The 15,234-nt window shown below is 37.4% G+C and overlaps 1 protein-coding gene across 1 annotated transcript in view; it reads left to right on the top strand.

The window, feature by feature from the left end:
- The first annotated feature begins 12,505 nt into the window (after positions 1-12,505).
- Positions 12,506-15,234, top strand: part of TRPC6 (transient receptor potential cation channel subfamily C member 6) — a 152,327-nt gene continuing 149,598 nt past the window's right edge. The window contains exon 1 of the mRNA XM_051986853.1: positions 12,506-12,753. Within this exon, the coding sequence (XP_051842813.1) occupies positions 12,590-12,753 (164 nt within the window). The 5' untranslated portion in view covers positions 12,506-12,589. The remainder of the gene's footprint in view (positions 12,754-15,234) is intronic.

The following is a 15,234-nucleotide window of genomic DNA, read 5'->3' as shown; positions in this document are numbered from 1 at the left end:
TTCAAGAATTCTACTTTAATTTGTTTCCACAGTATTTTTGTTGTTATTTTGTTGTCGTTTTCTTTTGTTTTGTTTTTGATGCTTGGCACTTGCAGATATTTTGGAGTCATTTAATTCTTTTTGGTTTGGATCTTGAGTATTCCTGTGACTATGATAGGTTTTTGTGTGTGATTGCTTTTTTATTTACTTATCTTCCAGTTTACATTCTGATTTTGGCCTTTATATTAAGACCAGCCTTTTTGCACTTCTGGAAGGAAAGTTGCGGTTGGTTCTGTTGCTGCTTTCATGGAGTTCGAGTGTTTTGTTTTTCCAGAACTTGGAAAAATTCTTGGAGTTTTCTTGGAGACTTCTCAGGGTTCGAAACTTTTCACTGGTCCAAGGTGCTCTAATTCATTCCCTTCCCTGGTCTGAATGCTGCAAATTTCCAACCTGGGTTTGAGCAACAGAAAACTGACTACTGCTAGACTTAGCTACAATAACCAGCTAGATAGCTCTGCTAATTCTAAGTGACAGAATTAGATGCTTCTATGTGGTCTGGGATTCCTGCACTCTTTTTTCCTATACAGGTTTCTGACTGTTTCTCTATGCTTGTTTGGGCTGGAAAAATGACTAATTGTGATTTTTTTCCCTTTGGGTTTCCCAATCAATAGTCAGTCAATATATTTTCTACATATATTTGGAAAAGTTTCCTTGCTTTTTATAAAATTCGATGGAAGAGGTGCATCATTATTTCACCATCTTGGCTCTTCCATATAGTTTTACATCCTCACAAATAACCAGGGAAATAACTTTTGTTCTCAACCAGACTTGTAACCATAGCCAAGTAATATTTGAGAAGAGAGACTTCTAAAACTCTAGTATCATAACCCTTTTGGAAATATGTGAGGGAAAGAGCAAATGTTAAATGACAGTACTTTTCCTGTTTCTCTTAAAATAGAAAACAAAGTCTATTTTAGAGATAGGCAGTCCAGCTTCTAAAGGTATCTGTCCATGCAATCCACTAGCTGCATGGCTATATTTGGCCTAGTGGACCCATTTATCTTACATGGACTTGTAGATATCATAATTAATTGAGAGTAAGGCACAAATAATTGTTTTGGCTCTCTTCCAGTCTAATGTTCATAAGATGAAAATATCTGGGTTAATTTTATGTTGTTCCACTCATGGTTTTAGGGAAGAAAAATAAATATTTTTTAAAAGCTTATTTTCCCAAGTGTCCATTTCTTTACTAAAGTCCTACTGTGATGCTTTATGGTGGTTGAGGCTGGATTCTTGAAGGTGAAGACAGTAATTAGGTGGCAGAGTGGATAGAAAGCTGGACCTCAAGTAAGGAAGATTCATCTTCCTGAGTTCAAATCTAATCTCTTACACTAACTATATGATTTCCTCATCTGTAAAATGATCCAAATAAGGAAATGACAAAGCAATATAGTGTCTTTGCCAAGAAAACTCCAAATGGGATTATAAAGAATTAGATATGAATGAAAATGAGACAACAAATGATAGCAAAAGGAAGACTTTGTCAGATGTTATCAATCCAGAAAGACTTAGAGATGAAGGGACTGAATATGAATTAAAATCAATCAGGCTAAATATGAAGAGACTCATCATTGGCTTTGACATAGGGTTATGAGTTTTTAGTGAACATAAATCTTATAAAATGCTTAGTACAGTGCCGGGCACATAGTAGGTGCTACAGACATACTTATTCCTTCCTCTTCTCCCACCCTCCTCCAATAAAAACAGGCTTATTTTCTGACTTACCCTATTTCTAGTCTTAAATTTTTGGCACTGTTCTCCCAGGCCAAAATTCTAGGAGTCATGTACTTCCTTTATCTTTTCTATCACCCGCACTCACTGGAAGTATCTAATCTGTTGCCAGGCCTTGTCATATCTACCTTCACAACATCTCTTGTATATATTCCCCTTTCTCCACTCATTCAGGCTGTGGTGCAGGTCTTCATTATCTCACACCTCAGCTGTTGTAATAGCCTCCTGTTTGTTCTCCCTGACTTAAATCTAGCTCCATTCCAGACCATTTTCCAATTAGCTGCCAAATTGATCCTCCTATAAGACAAATCTAACCATACCCCCTCCCATTTAATAAACTGTAATGGATCCTCAGTTCCCTCAGGATCAAATATAAAATCATCTATTTTGGCTTTGAAAGTCCTTCTCAACTTGTTCTTCCCTATCTTTCCAATTTTCTTCCATGTTATTGCTCTCAACACAGTCTATCATCTAGCAACACTGACCTTCTTGCTATTTCTCTCATACAACACTTCATCTGTGGAGGTATTTTTATAATTGAGGAAGCTGAAGTAAACAGAGATTAAGTGATTTGCCTAGGGTCACACAACTCTTGTCTGAAACTGGATTTGAACTTGAATCTCCCTGACTTTGGGCTCAGCCTACCTCTCCTAGAAAAATCCTCCCCCTCACCTTGCTCAGTGCTCCTGCCTGTTAATGTCCCACCTTTTCCTGATTAATTCTGGCAGATCACATTGGGATTAACAAGAAATAGTATGACTCCCTTCCTTGACTCACTATTGGGAGAACTGGCAGTAGTGGTGCCTGCTAGAGATAGCTTCAGAGGAAAGTCTGTTTTCACTGAGGAAGTGGAAGGAATTAAAGAAAAAGCTTAAGGATGGAATACAACCAAGTAGCAGAAAGTAAGCATACAAAACAATTGAGGAAAAATAGTTGGCATAGCATCCAAAACATAAGGTTTATAAGCTTCATTCTGAACCTGATGATACTATTTTTATATACAGCTCAAACATATATGGATGTCTATCCATAGTAGGCTACAAGTCCATAAAAAAAGTGGTTGTGGAACGATAAGTGGGGAAAAGAGACATTAACTACACCGAGGAGACAGAAAAACCACACAAAATGAATACAAGAACACAGAAAATATAACAGTCTTAGATAAAGTGAGTTGGAACAGTTGACTATACTCAGTGGAATCTAAGGGCCATTGCACTGGGTGTGCAGCATAGGGATACAATCTCGGCTCTACTACTTATTAATTGCAGACTAGTCATTTAACTAAGTGATTTTAATTATGTTCCTCAACTTTTTTGGACCTCAGTTTCTTCCTCTGTAAAATGAAGGGATTCTACTTGATTATATTTCTAGTTCCTTTTGGCTCCAAATCCTACAATGTTCACAACCATGATGCTGATTCATCAAGAAAAGGCTTCAATATGCACAAGTTCCATGTAAGAAGATTGAAAACTCTACAATCCAGTTTAAAAAGATTTTCATCTTAGAGGTTTAATACTGATACCAGTTTTGGTACCCAAAAAGGTAAGTTTCAGATAGATAACTATCATCTGGACTAGATAAATGAGATGCTACTGTTGATAATCAAATACTTTATTGAAAGTTTCAACTATAATCACTCTAGTGGATGAAAGAAGAGAGAGATAAAATATGGAAAATAAAATTTTCTACATATGGCTATGAATGGCGCTGAATTTTTTTTTCTTTCCATTAACTCTGCTTGTAAATAGTAAACTATTGTGCTAACCTTTCTTCCCATAATCCTTTATAGAGGCATTAAAAGACAACAACAACAATAATAATATCTAATATTTGTGTTGTGTTTTAAGGCTTGCAAAGTACTATGTATATTATATAATTTAGTTCTTACCCTTGTGAAGTAGGTACTAATATTATCTCCATTTTACAGATGAAGAAACTGAGACTGAGAGAAAGATTAAGTAACTTGCCCAGTCTGCTAAAAATATGAAGTAGGATTTGAATCTAGGGCTTTCTGACAGCAAGTCCAATGTTCTTACTTCCTGCACTGTTTAATTGTATTTAAGTTAGTTAACTTAATGAATTAGTTAGAATTATATGATCTACAGAAAGGTTTCTTAACCTTTTTTGTTGTTGTGATTGTTATATTGTTTTTAAATGTAAACAAAGTAATACAAAGGAAATTGAGTAGTATTGAAAAATAGTTAACAATTCAAAAAATAAATTTCTGGACAGGTTAAAAACCTCTATGAAAGAGAGCCAAAGAAAATGCTCAGTCAGAAGATGGCATGGCATGTGTCAGGGACAACAAAATGAACAATCTCATTGGATTACAGAGTATATGGTGTATAGTAAAGTATTAGAGATTGAGAAGAAAGAGAGGAGCTAGGTTCTTAAAGACTTTAACAGCTAAGTAGATGATTTTGGATTTCATCTTGGAGATAATAGGAAATGACTGAGTTTATTGAAAGGACTGGGCTGGGATCATATGATTAGGCCTTTGCTTTAGAAGATCATTCTGATATCTAAGTGGAGGATATACTGAAGTAGGAAGAGATTTGAGGTAGAGATACCAATCAACAAGCTGTTATAATAGTTTATATCTAAATTAGTGAAGAGAGAGAATAAGCATTTAGCAAGTACCTATTATGTACCTTGCAGTATGCTAAATGCTTTATAAATATTATGGTTTTTGATCTTCACAATAATCTGAAGAGGGATTGCACCAGGGTAGTGGTAGTGGCAGAATATACATATGAATCCTATTATGAAGAAATGAGAAAGTTTAACAAGTGATTGAATAAGGAGGTCATGGGAAGAATGTGTGAAAAGTTGAGGTTGTCTGAGTCCTAGATCCAGAGTAGAAAGAAGAAGGGATTTGTGCCAATGATGAAATCCTGGTAAAGGGTTGTCTTAGGCCTTATCCTGTGCACAAAGTAAGGAGCAAGTTCATAAGCCAGCAATAATAGCTTTGGTGCAATTCAGACCCTCAGTTCTAGCCTCCAGCACAATTTGAAGCATACATAAGAATAATCTAGGCAGAAGGGAAGCATACAGTTCTTATTCTGAACCAACAGACCTTTCCAGTTAACTGATAGAGCTTGAGTCCAGCAGCCCTCAGTTTCTTATTGCTCAGACCTAAATCTAGGTCAGGAACTTGCAGAGATTAAAACTGGGGTGGAAACCATTTGCATTGGATCAGATCATTTTGGGAACACTGAAAATTTACAGACCCTCAGCTCGAACTGTCCTGAGATCTTGAAATTGCACAATACAAAATATTCTAAGAAAGGAACAACAGAACCAGCCATAACATTTCCTTCAGAAGTGCACAGAGTCTGACTTTAATATCAAATCCAAAGCCTGGAAGTAGGGTGGAAAAATGAACAAACTACAAAAGAATCTCATTATAAGAAAATATTATGATGACAGGACCCTCAGAGAAAAGCACAGTTTCTACCCAAATTTGACTAAAATACCTGAAAAAGATGAAGCAAAAGTTTAAAGATAATTTTAAGAATGTATTTACAAATGAAATGAGAATTCCAGAGGTTTAAAAAAGGAAAAGAAATATGAGCTATGGATGAAGGAAATAGGGAATTAGCAGGTTGGCACAAGAAATACATATCTTTACTCAAGCAACAAACTCTGAAATTTAGAATAGACCAAATAGAAGACAATTACTCCATGAGACAATAAGAAGTATCAAAATAAAATCAAAAGACTGAAAAAATGAAGATAATATGAGGCACCTCATAGCAAAAACAACTGACTTGGGAAACAAATCAAGGAGAAAAAATTAAAAATTACTGGACATTCAAGTATCATGAAGGCACAGCAGGATCACATACAATTTACTTTAAAGCACTGGAGATCTTAGGATACAAAATTCCAGAAGGCAAAGGATAGAGAATAATAATCAAGAATAACTTTATCCAGAAAAACTGAATACAATCTTACAAGGGAAAAAATTGAATTTTGATAAAGTAGATGACAAACATTGCCAATGAAAAAATCACAGATTCATAGAAATTTTTAAATTTAGACACAGGAATTAAGAAAAAGATTAAAAAGGTAAACACAAATGAATAATTATGAGAAGCCAACCAACTGAAAAACAACTGTATAATATTTGTGCTTTAGATATAATGAAGGGAATGATTTAAAAAAATTTACTTAATATTTTCCCTAGTTACATTCAAAATAATTTTTTACACTTTTTAAAAAAATTTTTTGAATTCTAGGTTCTCTCCTTTATCCCTACCCACAATTAAGAAATCACATGTGAAATTATACAAATTGTGAAAGAAAACATAGATCTCCCACGAAGGGAATGATTTGAAAAAAAAAACTTTATGACTTATATGAACTGATGCAAAGCAAAGTTCACAGAACCAAAATGATTTTTAGTTTGGGAACAATATGGTAAAGTCAAACACCTTTGAAGGAAATGGGAATTCAGATCAGCCTAATGACCAAACACAATTCTAGAGGATTTATGATACAACATGCTGTATAAATTTCCTCCTCCTCCTCCTCCTCCTCCTTTTTCTTCTCCTTCCCTTCCTCCTTCTCCTTTTTCTCCTTTTCCTGCTCCTTCTTCTCCTTCTCTTCCTGCTCCTTTGCCTCCTTCTCCTCTTTTTCTTCCTTCTTCTCCTTTTCTTTCTCCTCTTCTTCTTCTTTCTTCTCCTCTTCCTCTTCCTCCTCCTTCTCCTCCTTCTTCCTCCTCCTTGTCTGTGAAGTGCAAATTAGCTCCCTATAGGCCTCAGAATCAGCCAGAGTTTGGAGAAGCAAAAATCCTTGGTCTTTAGGGGGAGAAATGAAGGGGATCAACAAAACTGCTACATGTTCTCTACAGACCAACCTCCCTTCTCCTTGTCTCCTCTGAAGTGACTCTGGCTTATTTTATCCCACCCTGTATACACCAAAAGATGGAGTCAGCACAGAATAGTGAGAAGGGCCATTTTTTCCAAGCATATGCTAATAGAATATTGTCCAATAGATAATTAGCCTTAAGTGCTCAGTTGTCTGATTCCAGTGCACCTATTCAGAGTTTCAGCCTTTTACACTCTTTCTCCTCCTCCTCCTCCTCCTCCTCCTCCTCCTCTTTTTCTTCCTCCTCCTTCTCCTCCTTCTCTTCTTTCTTCTTTCTCCTCCTCCACATCCTCTTCTTTCTCCTCCTTTTCTTCTTCTTCTTCTTCTTCTTTCTTCTCTTCCTTCTCCTCCTCCACATCTTCTTCTTCTTCTATTTTCTTCTTCTTCTTCTTCTTCTTCTTCTTCTTCTTCTTTTCTTCCTCCTCCTCCTCCTCCTCTTCCTCCTCCTCCTCTTTCTGCTTCTCCTTCTCTTCTTCCTCCTCCTTTTTTGAGGACCAGTGACATCACAGGACAATGTCTTGACTGTGAGTTGAAGGGGGGCAGAGTTGCACAAATTCATCAGCCTCATCCTCTCTTCCAGAGGCATCAAAGGCCAGTGACAAGATAAAAGTCAGAATGACTTGGCTTCTTTGATTGATATCTGACCAACCTTTGAGTGTTCCACCTGTTTCACCTGCCTTCATAGTCTTCGGAGCAAATTTTCTCAATCACTTATCCTCTGGGGGAGGTTTTCACATGCTTAGGGAAGGCATCCCCTAACTCATTGATGGGTTTGAAGCCTTTTGGTTACTTTCAACTTGGTTTGGCCCATCTGGTGAAATAGTTTTACTAGTATGGTCAATGTGCATGCTAAACCTTCTTGGAGCACCAGAAGAGAACTGAGCGACAGATTGGACACCAAATGTATATGAGCAGAGGTGCCATTCTTCCTTGAATACCTCATTTACTCCACATATCATTTGATAGAGAGGAGAAGAGCTCAAGGTACAGAATGATACATATTTTTGAGACATATCCAATGTTGAATTTTCTTTTGCTTGACTATATATGTTTATAATCAGGATTTGGCTTCTCTTTCATTCTCATTGGTGTGGTAAGCAATTAAGATGGGAAGGAGAGAAAGTAGATTTTTGCAAATTGAAAAAAAATAAATTTTGGGGGAGAAAGGTTCCTATTACTTACAATTCCCTCTGATCCTTAAAATCAAATATAAAACTCCTTATGTGACTTTTAAAAGTCTTTATAACTTGGTATCCTTTTACCTTTCCAGTTTTTTTTTTTACCTCTGTCTTCCTTTTGTGTCCTATGTAATCAAATGACTCTGAACTCCTTGCTGTTCCATCACATAGGATATTCTGAGTATATATCTTGTTTCTAGATAACCATTTATAGGTTGTTTCCTCCATTATACTGTGAGTGCCTTATAAGGACTAGCTTGCTTTCCTGTGTATCCCTAGCACTTTTCATAGTATCTGGTTCATAGCAGATATTTAATGAATGCTTTTCGACTTGACATTACCTTTCTGGTCCTTGGTTTCTTCACTGAAGGGATGAGGGAATTGGAATAAAGTCTTTAAAGTCTTTTCCAGCAAATTTGATTCTGTGCTTTTGTGATAAGCACTTGATATAAATTTGTTAGCTTTACTTTTCCATCACTAACTACTCTTCAAATGTAACATTAAAGGATGATAGGTCTTGTCTTGTGAAATAATAAATTACTTTTAAACTATATGTTTAAAGGAATTAGTTTTTCCAGTGCCAAGGATGTTACATGAGAATGAAATACAGTGTTATGATGAGATTCACCAACAGCTAAATCTGTAACAGTAAACAATATTCACTTTTCTCTTTGAAGCTAAATCTAAGTGGCACCACTGATGTTTGCTAACTTTTTTTTCTAATGCATAATGTGTCACAATGTGAGCAAAAAATAAACTAAATTTTGTTTCTCTGACACAATTTTTTTCTCTGTTTGATGCCAGCAAACAAATTAGCTTGTTATTGTTGTAATGAAGTATTTATTTTGTTGTCATTTCAAAAATTGCATACATTGTGGTTTTAAATGTAATAGCTGTAATAAAGAAATTGGTAGCTCATTTTGCAACTAATTGCTTTTCAGTCATTAGTTATTTTAATAGTCAATTACATTTTAGTTGAAATTGAAAATCAACAGCGTGGAAAAACTTTTTCCACCCATGAAGACAACAATTTCTATATTAGAGGTAACTGATGCTACAGTAGATAGGGCACCCTATCTAGAGTTAGAAAGATCTGAGTTCAAATCCAGAATCAGACATTTATTATAATACAATAAACATTTATTAAGTGCCTCCTATGTGTCAAGCACTGTGCTAAGGCACTTACAAGCCAAGTGATCTTGGTCAAATCACTTAACCTCGGTTTACTCAAGTGAAAAATTATGATAATTGCAGAATTGTTGTGAGGATCAAATGAGATATTTGTAAAGAACTGAGCATAGTGCCTGATACATGCTAGGGACTATATAAATATTCATTAACTCCTATCTTCCCCACATGGAGATCAACTTCTCCTTAACTTGGTTTTAGACTTACTGGAGAAGATTGAGAAGTTAAGTAACATGATCATAGATGTAGAGTTGGAAGGAACTTTAAAGATCATTTAGTCCTCAGCTTCACTTCACAGATAAGAAAATTGAGGCCCAAAGTGAGCAACCTGACTTGCCCAGAGTCATTTAGGTAATAATTAGAACAGCTCACATTTGAATTCAGGTCCATGAGAATCTAATCCCAGTTATCTTTCCACTGTACCATATTACCCATCTTACACAACTAGTCGGTGTCAGTGGCAATACTGGAACCCAACTCTTCTTGACTCCAAAGTTGACTTTCCACAACAAAGTGGCATTGTGGATAGTGTGCCAGACCTGGAATCAGGAAGTCTTGGGGTCAGATTTGGTCTTGTACCCTTAATAAGTCCTTTCACCTCCATCTGTTTCAGTTTCCTCACTTGTAAAATGGGAATAACTATAGCACCTGCCAGAGTTGTTGTGAAGATAAATTGAGATAGTATTTGCAAAGCACTTTGCAAACCTTAAAGGACGATAAAAATGCTAGCTGTTATTATTATGCTACACTGTCTTCCCTATTAATTATTAAATGGTAACAAACATGCCTAAAAATGACTCCAGATGCTTTAGGATGGAGAAACATAAAAACAGCCTTCTGTTATTTGATTGCGATAGATACTTCAATTACCATGTACCTTATGGCTGTTTGGTTATAGCCATTGATCATTACTAGAAATTTTACCACTTAGTTTTAACTGAAAAATAGTTTTCAGTGTTATGTCTCCTCAAGATGTCTTGCCCAAACAGCAAGCCTGAGAAATGCATCTACTGTTCAAGAAATTGCCTTCCAGGTAGATATGCTATGGTCAGTATTTGTCCAAAAAGAATGATGCTAAAGGATACTCACAAAAAACCCGGAAAGTGGGGAATGAAGATAATCATCCAGATAATGCAATCATAAAATGTTTTGGGCAGAAAGGTTTCTGACAAGTGGGTCTTAATTTGTTTTCCAAATTGACAAAATTTTGGTTCTTTTTTTGGTGTATAGACCTAGTCAGAGTATGAAATTTATCCCTGATTCTCTTTTCACTTTTGTTTTGATTACAGATTTAGAAAGGTGCATTGTGTTGGTGGGGAGATTAGTAATTAATCTCTTCTTTGTTTTTGCTTATCTATGTGACATCTTGTAATTCTCCTCTCCCTTTCAGAGTGTAAGTGATCTCAAAGAAGAGACAGTTTTCTGATTTTGTCTTTGTGTCTCTAGAACCTGGCACAATTCTTGGCATATAATATATATTTAAGAAAAGTCAGATTGGATTGAATTGAACAAACATTTCAATGGTACAGACCTAAGACGCAATCTAGGATGACATTCAGTATGATGGTATTTGATACTGTTTATTGTATAGTCTTCCTTTTTAGATCATTACTAATGTTATCTGCCTTGCTTTACTGGAAATAATTGCTACTTGTATGTAGACTGCTCAAGGAAGATTTTAAAACAAACTTCTACAAATAAAATATGGAAAACACTGGGAAAATATGGAATATAGGCATTCATATTTATTTTATTGGGTTGAAAAGAAATTATTTTATAAACCCTAAAGAACTATAAAGTGTTTAGTATGATGACTAGTACATAGTAGATATTTAATACATGATTGACTGACTATAGTCATTAATTTATATGTTGTAGTCTTTTGAGGATCTGGTATTTCTAGCACCTAGCACATTGCTCATCACACAATATTTAATAAATGTTAAATAGAAGAATTTCTGTTCCAAAGATATTTCAGATGCAATTTGAGAATTGAATTTTAAAAGAAAAATTTGTAAACACCTACTATATACTAGACACAGTTTTGGGGGCTACAGAGACTAAAAAAAGGAAAGGGTACAATCCCTCAAGGAGTTTATATTCTGAAGTTGGAGTTCATAGACAAATGAATGACTTCCTTGTCCTTATTTAGGCTGATGTGACACAGCAGCAAGACTATTGCAATAAAACCCTCATTCTTTTTTTCATTTTCTGTGTGATTTTTGGCCTTTTATCTCCTCATCTGTAAAATCGAAATAATAATACCCAATAAATAAGATAACATAGCCCTTATTCCAGTGCATTTGCACACAACAGGTAATTATTTCTCTTGTATTCCACCAGAGTGGAAGGTGTCTGAGGCTGCTGATAGCTTGGCTTCAAATCTGGACTTTTTTCAGAACTAGCCCTGTAACTTTGAGCTGGCCATTTAAACTGTCTAATTTCCTAATTTTCTTATCTGCTCTCCTTTCACCGCACTAGGTCCCGGTGAAAACTTAAAAGAAAAAAAATAGATGTAGGCCTTAAGAGGGATGGAATATAGATGCAAGCCCTCGAATTCTGTAAAATGCGAAGAATTATCATTTGAAAAGGCATTACTATTGGGATGCTGTGCATTTTGTTTTATTTTCTTTTCAAAAATTATTTTTATTTGCCATCCTTCTTTCCAGAGGCGGGGGACTTATAGCTGTAAGTGCTATATATTTTAGAGGAGGATCGTGCCACTTGCGGGGCTGGAGTGGGGGGAGAGGGGCGACAAGGAAACTGGTAAAAGAGTATAAGGGAAAGACGAAGTTGCCTATATTGAGGCAGAACACCCCGAACCTTTAAAGCCTATGGACTTCCTTTTTCTTAGAGTTGCGCACGGAAGATAAACCACCCTGTAGAGAGCCCAGCTCGACGGTGTAATCGAAATCCCTGAGTGCCGGCGGAGTCTGGGACTTAGAAACAAGTCCTTGCTTTGATCCTTTCGAATTCGCCCAGTCCGGAGAAGCCGGAACCAGAGGGGAGAAGGGCCAACTTCACCCTAGTAGTTCCAGGGTCCCGTTTGGCTCCATTTGAAGGTGGGACAGACAACGGGAGCATGACGCTGCCTGCGGGGGAAGAAGGCGGGGAAGTGGGGGGCGGACGGTCTTGGTTGACATAGTAACTCTTCATCACTCCCGTTCCCTCTGGTTTTCTCTCTGGTGAGCTAGTGAAAGCGCTCCGCTCTCTCAGTGACCCAGCCTGCGGGCCCGCCTGCCTGCCTGTGCCCTGTCTTGCTTCAGGGAGTAGGGAGCGCATGCTTGCTTTCCTTGGGGCTCCGAAGGTCCATTCTATTGGGACAAGAGAAGCTTAGGCCCCCTTCCTGTCTGCTCTTCAAAGTGCCTTGCTGGGCAGGAATCTGGGCATCGTGCGCCTTTCCGCTCATCAGTGCTGTCAGCCCGGTGTCCAGCCGTGCCTCGGGACCAGCCCTCGCTCCAGCACACAAGAGGCTGAGACTCCAGTTGAACCCACTGCATCTCGTGTTCTAGCCTGGGGACTCTGGGCTACAGCTGAAGCTGTCTCAGGGTGCCCGTGGCTGTCCCGGATAAACGCTAGCCATGAGTCAGAACTCTCCCTATGGCCCTCGGAGGGTCTGCGCTCCTGGAACCGGGACTCGGAGAAATGAGAGTCAGGACTACCTGCTCATCGACTCGGAGCTTTGTGAGGACAACTCCCTACAGCAGCCCTCGGGTCTGCCTCCCTATGGGTACTATCCCTGCATGTGAGTGCTGGGTACTGCCCAGGGGCGGGAATAGTTCGAATGGTGTGTGTGTGTGTGTGTGTGTGTGTGTGTGTGTGTGTAGACAAAATAAGACAGATTCAGAACTAGAGATTGGATATATAGACCCAGAGACAGAGACAGATGCTGAGATATAGTGTGAAACAGAGACAGGCAGAGAATATACACGCAGATAAAGACTGTGTTGAAACTGTAATTGCAAGTCAATTGGCGAATGTGTGTACCTGTTTTGGATGTTTGTGGCTGCGGGTTTATATGCATGTATTCATGTGTATTTGAAAGTGCTAACTTTTTTCCAACTCTGATTTGTCACCTAAAAATGCGTTCTGCTGAGAAACAAAGGGGCCAGATACTACATTCTTTTCGAATTTTCCTTTGCTTTCCAGGTTGGTTTGGGAACAGTGGAAGTGTTGAGGTGAAGAGTTTCTCCTGTAGCCCCACTGAGGAACTTGAACACTGCTAGCTGACTTCTCACTTTCCTTGTATTCCTTGCATTCATCTTCTCCTGTTATCCCTTTTCTCCTATATCTTTCCGTTCCTTATCACTTCCAGTTTGGTTTCTTATCCTCCAGCTGTTCTGTTAGAGCTGACCAGGCTGAGCATCCCCAAGAATCTTAAGCATTGATGTATGTTTGTGGGCTAAGGCATTGAATCACATCCCTGATACTCTCAAATATCCTTCCCACCATATTCCCTGGGAAGTGAAAGTCATACTTACAGCATCTTTTTAGATCGTAAACAAAAAAAAATGTTTGTTAGTTTTGGAAACATTCCACGAAACTACAAATCTCTCTTCTCCAGCTGTGGGACATCGTGATAGACAGAAAGCTCTCATAGTAGTTGGAGGGTTAATACAGTGAAGTAAAATCTTTTACAGAAGCTGGGCAAAAGATTTCATTAGGCATGGAAAAAGAGTCTTTGGGATTCGTGCCAAGATGAGGTCAAGAAGACTGGGAGGATGGTACCCTTAATCTAGGGGGTAGAAGTTATTTACAGATTTGCCTTTGGGAGAAAGACTAGAAAAGTCTTCCTCTTCCTCACCTTCCCAACTCTAGCATAACTATGTCTATCCCCTAAAGACTGTTTTTTTTCCTTAATCTTAAAGCATCTCCCCCCCCCCACTCTTTTGTTGATAATCTTTACTGACCCTTTACACAGTAATTTGCTAATAGAACAGTGGGATGATGTCCTGCCTTAGGGTTTCTTACAGGTCCTTGGTAGTCAATGTGAAGGCACCTAAATTGACTGTGGCTCTCTGGAAAGGCTGTTTATACAATGCAGAGAATGATAAAGTAGGTCTCCAATTAGGGAAAGTACTGGAATACAGTACTTTTATTTATGATGAAAGTTCATCCTTCTTTTCTGTTTTCTAAAGAAACTGCTCTCTAAAATCCAGAGTGAGCTAGAACATCTAAAACTATTCCTGGGATAGCTTTTAGTTACTGATCTGGAAATGTTGCCTGAAGATATAGGATGTCAAAGAGAAGTTTTCTTTCTAATGTACTTATTCATACCTTATGGAACTTAATGTAATTTTCATTGCTAGTTGATGATTTTGATTTTTAAAAGTTACCTATCTATATTGTGAAGCCAGCAAATGTATATCTTCTCTAAGGTTACCTTTCCTTTACCATGTATGTATCTTCTACCTTCTATATACTTATTTATTTACATACTATTGTCCCCTTAAAGATTGTACACTGTTTTTTTTTTCCCTTTTCCTCAGAGCTTAAGACAGTGTTTGCCACAAGTCTCCCTCTACTCCAACCTTCTTCCATGCAACTGCCAAAATGATTTTCCTAAAGCATTGTTTGACTATGTCACTTCTATACTCAAACTTCAGGATTCTCTGTATCCCAAGGTTAAAATATAACCTCTGTTTGGCAATCCAAGCCTTCATAAGCCATCCTGTTTCCCTCTCTCCCCCTCAATATTCAGTTTACTTTTCTAATCTTTTTACATCTTATACATACACATATAGAAACACACACACACACACACACACATGCACACACACACACACACCCCAACCTTGTTCCTTACAAGTCATTTTATCTCCATGTTGACTCTTTAGGCCATTCTTTGAGGTATAAGTACATGAACTTTTTTGGGGGGATATACATTAGTTCAATAATTATTCATTGAACATTGTCTACAGGTAAGATATTCAGCCAAGTTTGGGAGAACATATAAAGATGAGTCAAAAGCAATCTTTGATTTCAAGGAGCTTACAATCCAATAGTTAAATCAATTGATAGCAAATAATAGCTACCCACATTTATATAATGCTTTAAAGTTTACAAAGTACACTTTTTTTTTTTTACAACATCCCATTGTAATAGGAAATGCAACAACTGTTATGCTCATTTTGCAGGTAGAGAAAATGAGGCTCAGGTTAAATGACTTGTTCATAGTCAAATAACTGGTAAATTGCATAGACTAGAATTGAAACCAAGTTGTTCT

This window comes from Antechinus flavipes, chromosome 3 (genome assembly GCF_016432865.1).
Source record: "Antechinus flavipes isolate AdamAnt ecotype Samford, QLD, Australia chromosome 3, AdamAnt_v2, whole genome shotgun sequence".
NCBI classification, from domain to species: Eukaryota; Metazoa; Chordata; class Mammalia; order Dasyuromorphia; family Dasyuridae; genus Antechinus; species Antechinus flavipes.
The sequence above is the reverse complement of the archived record's forward strand: the minus strand, read 5'-3'. Positions and strand labels throughout refer to the sequence as shown.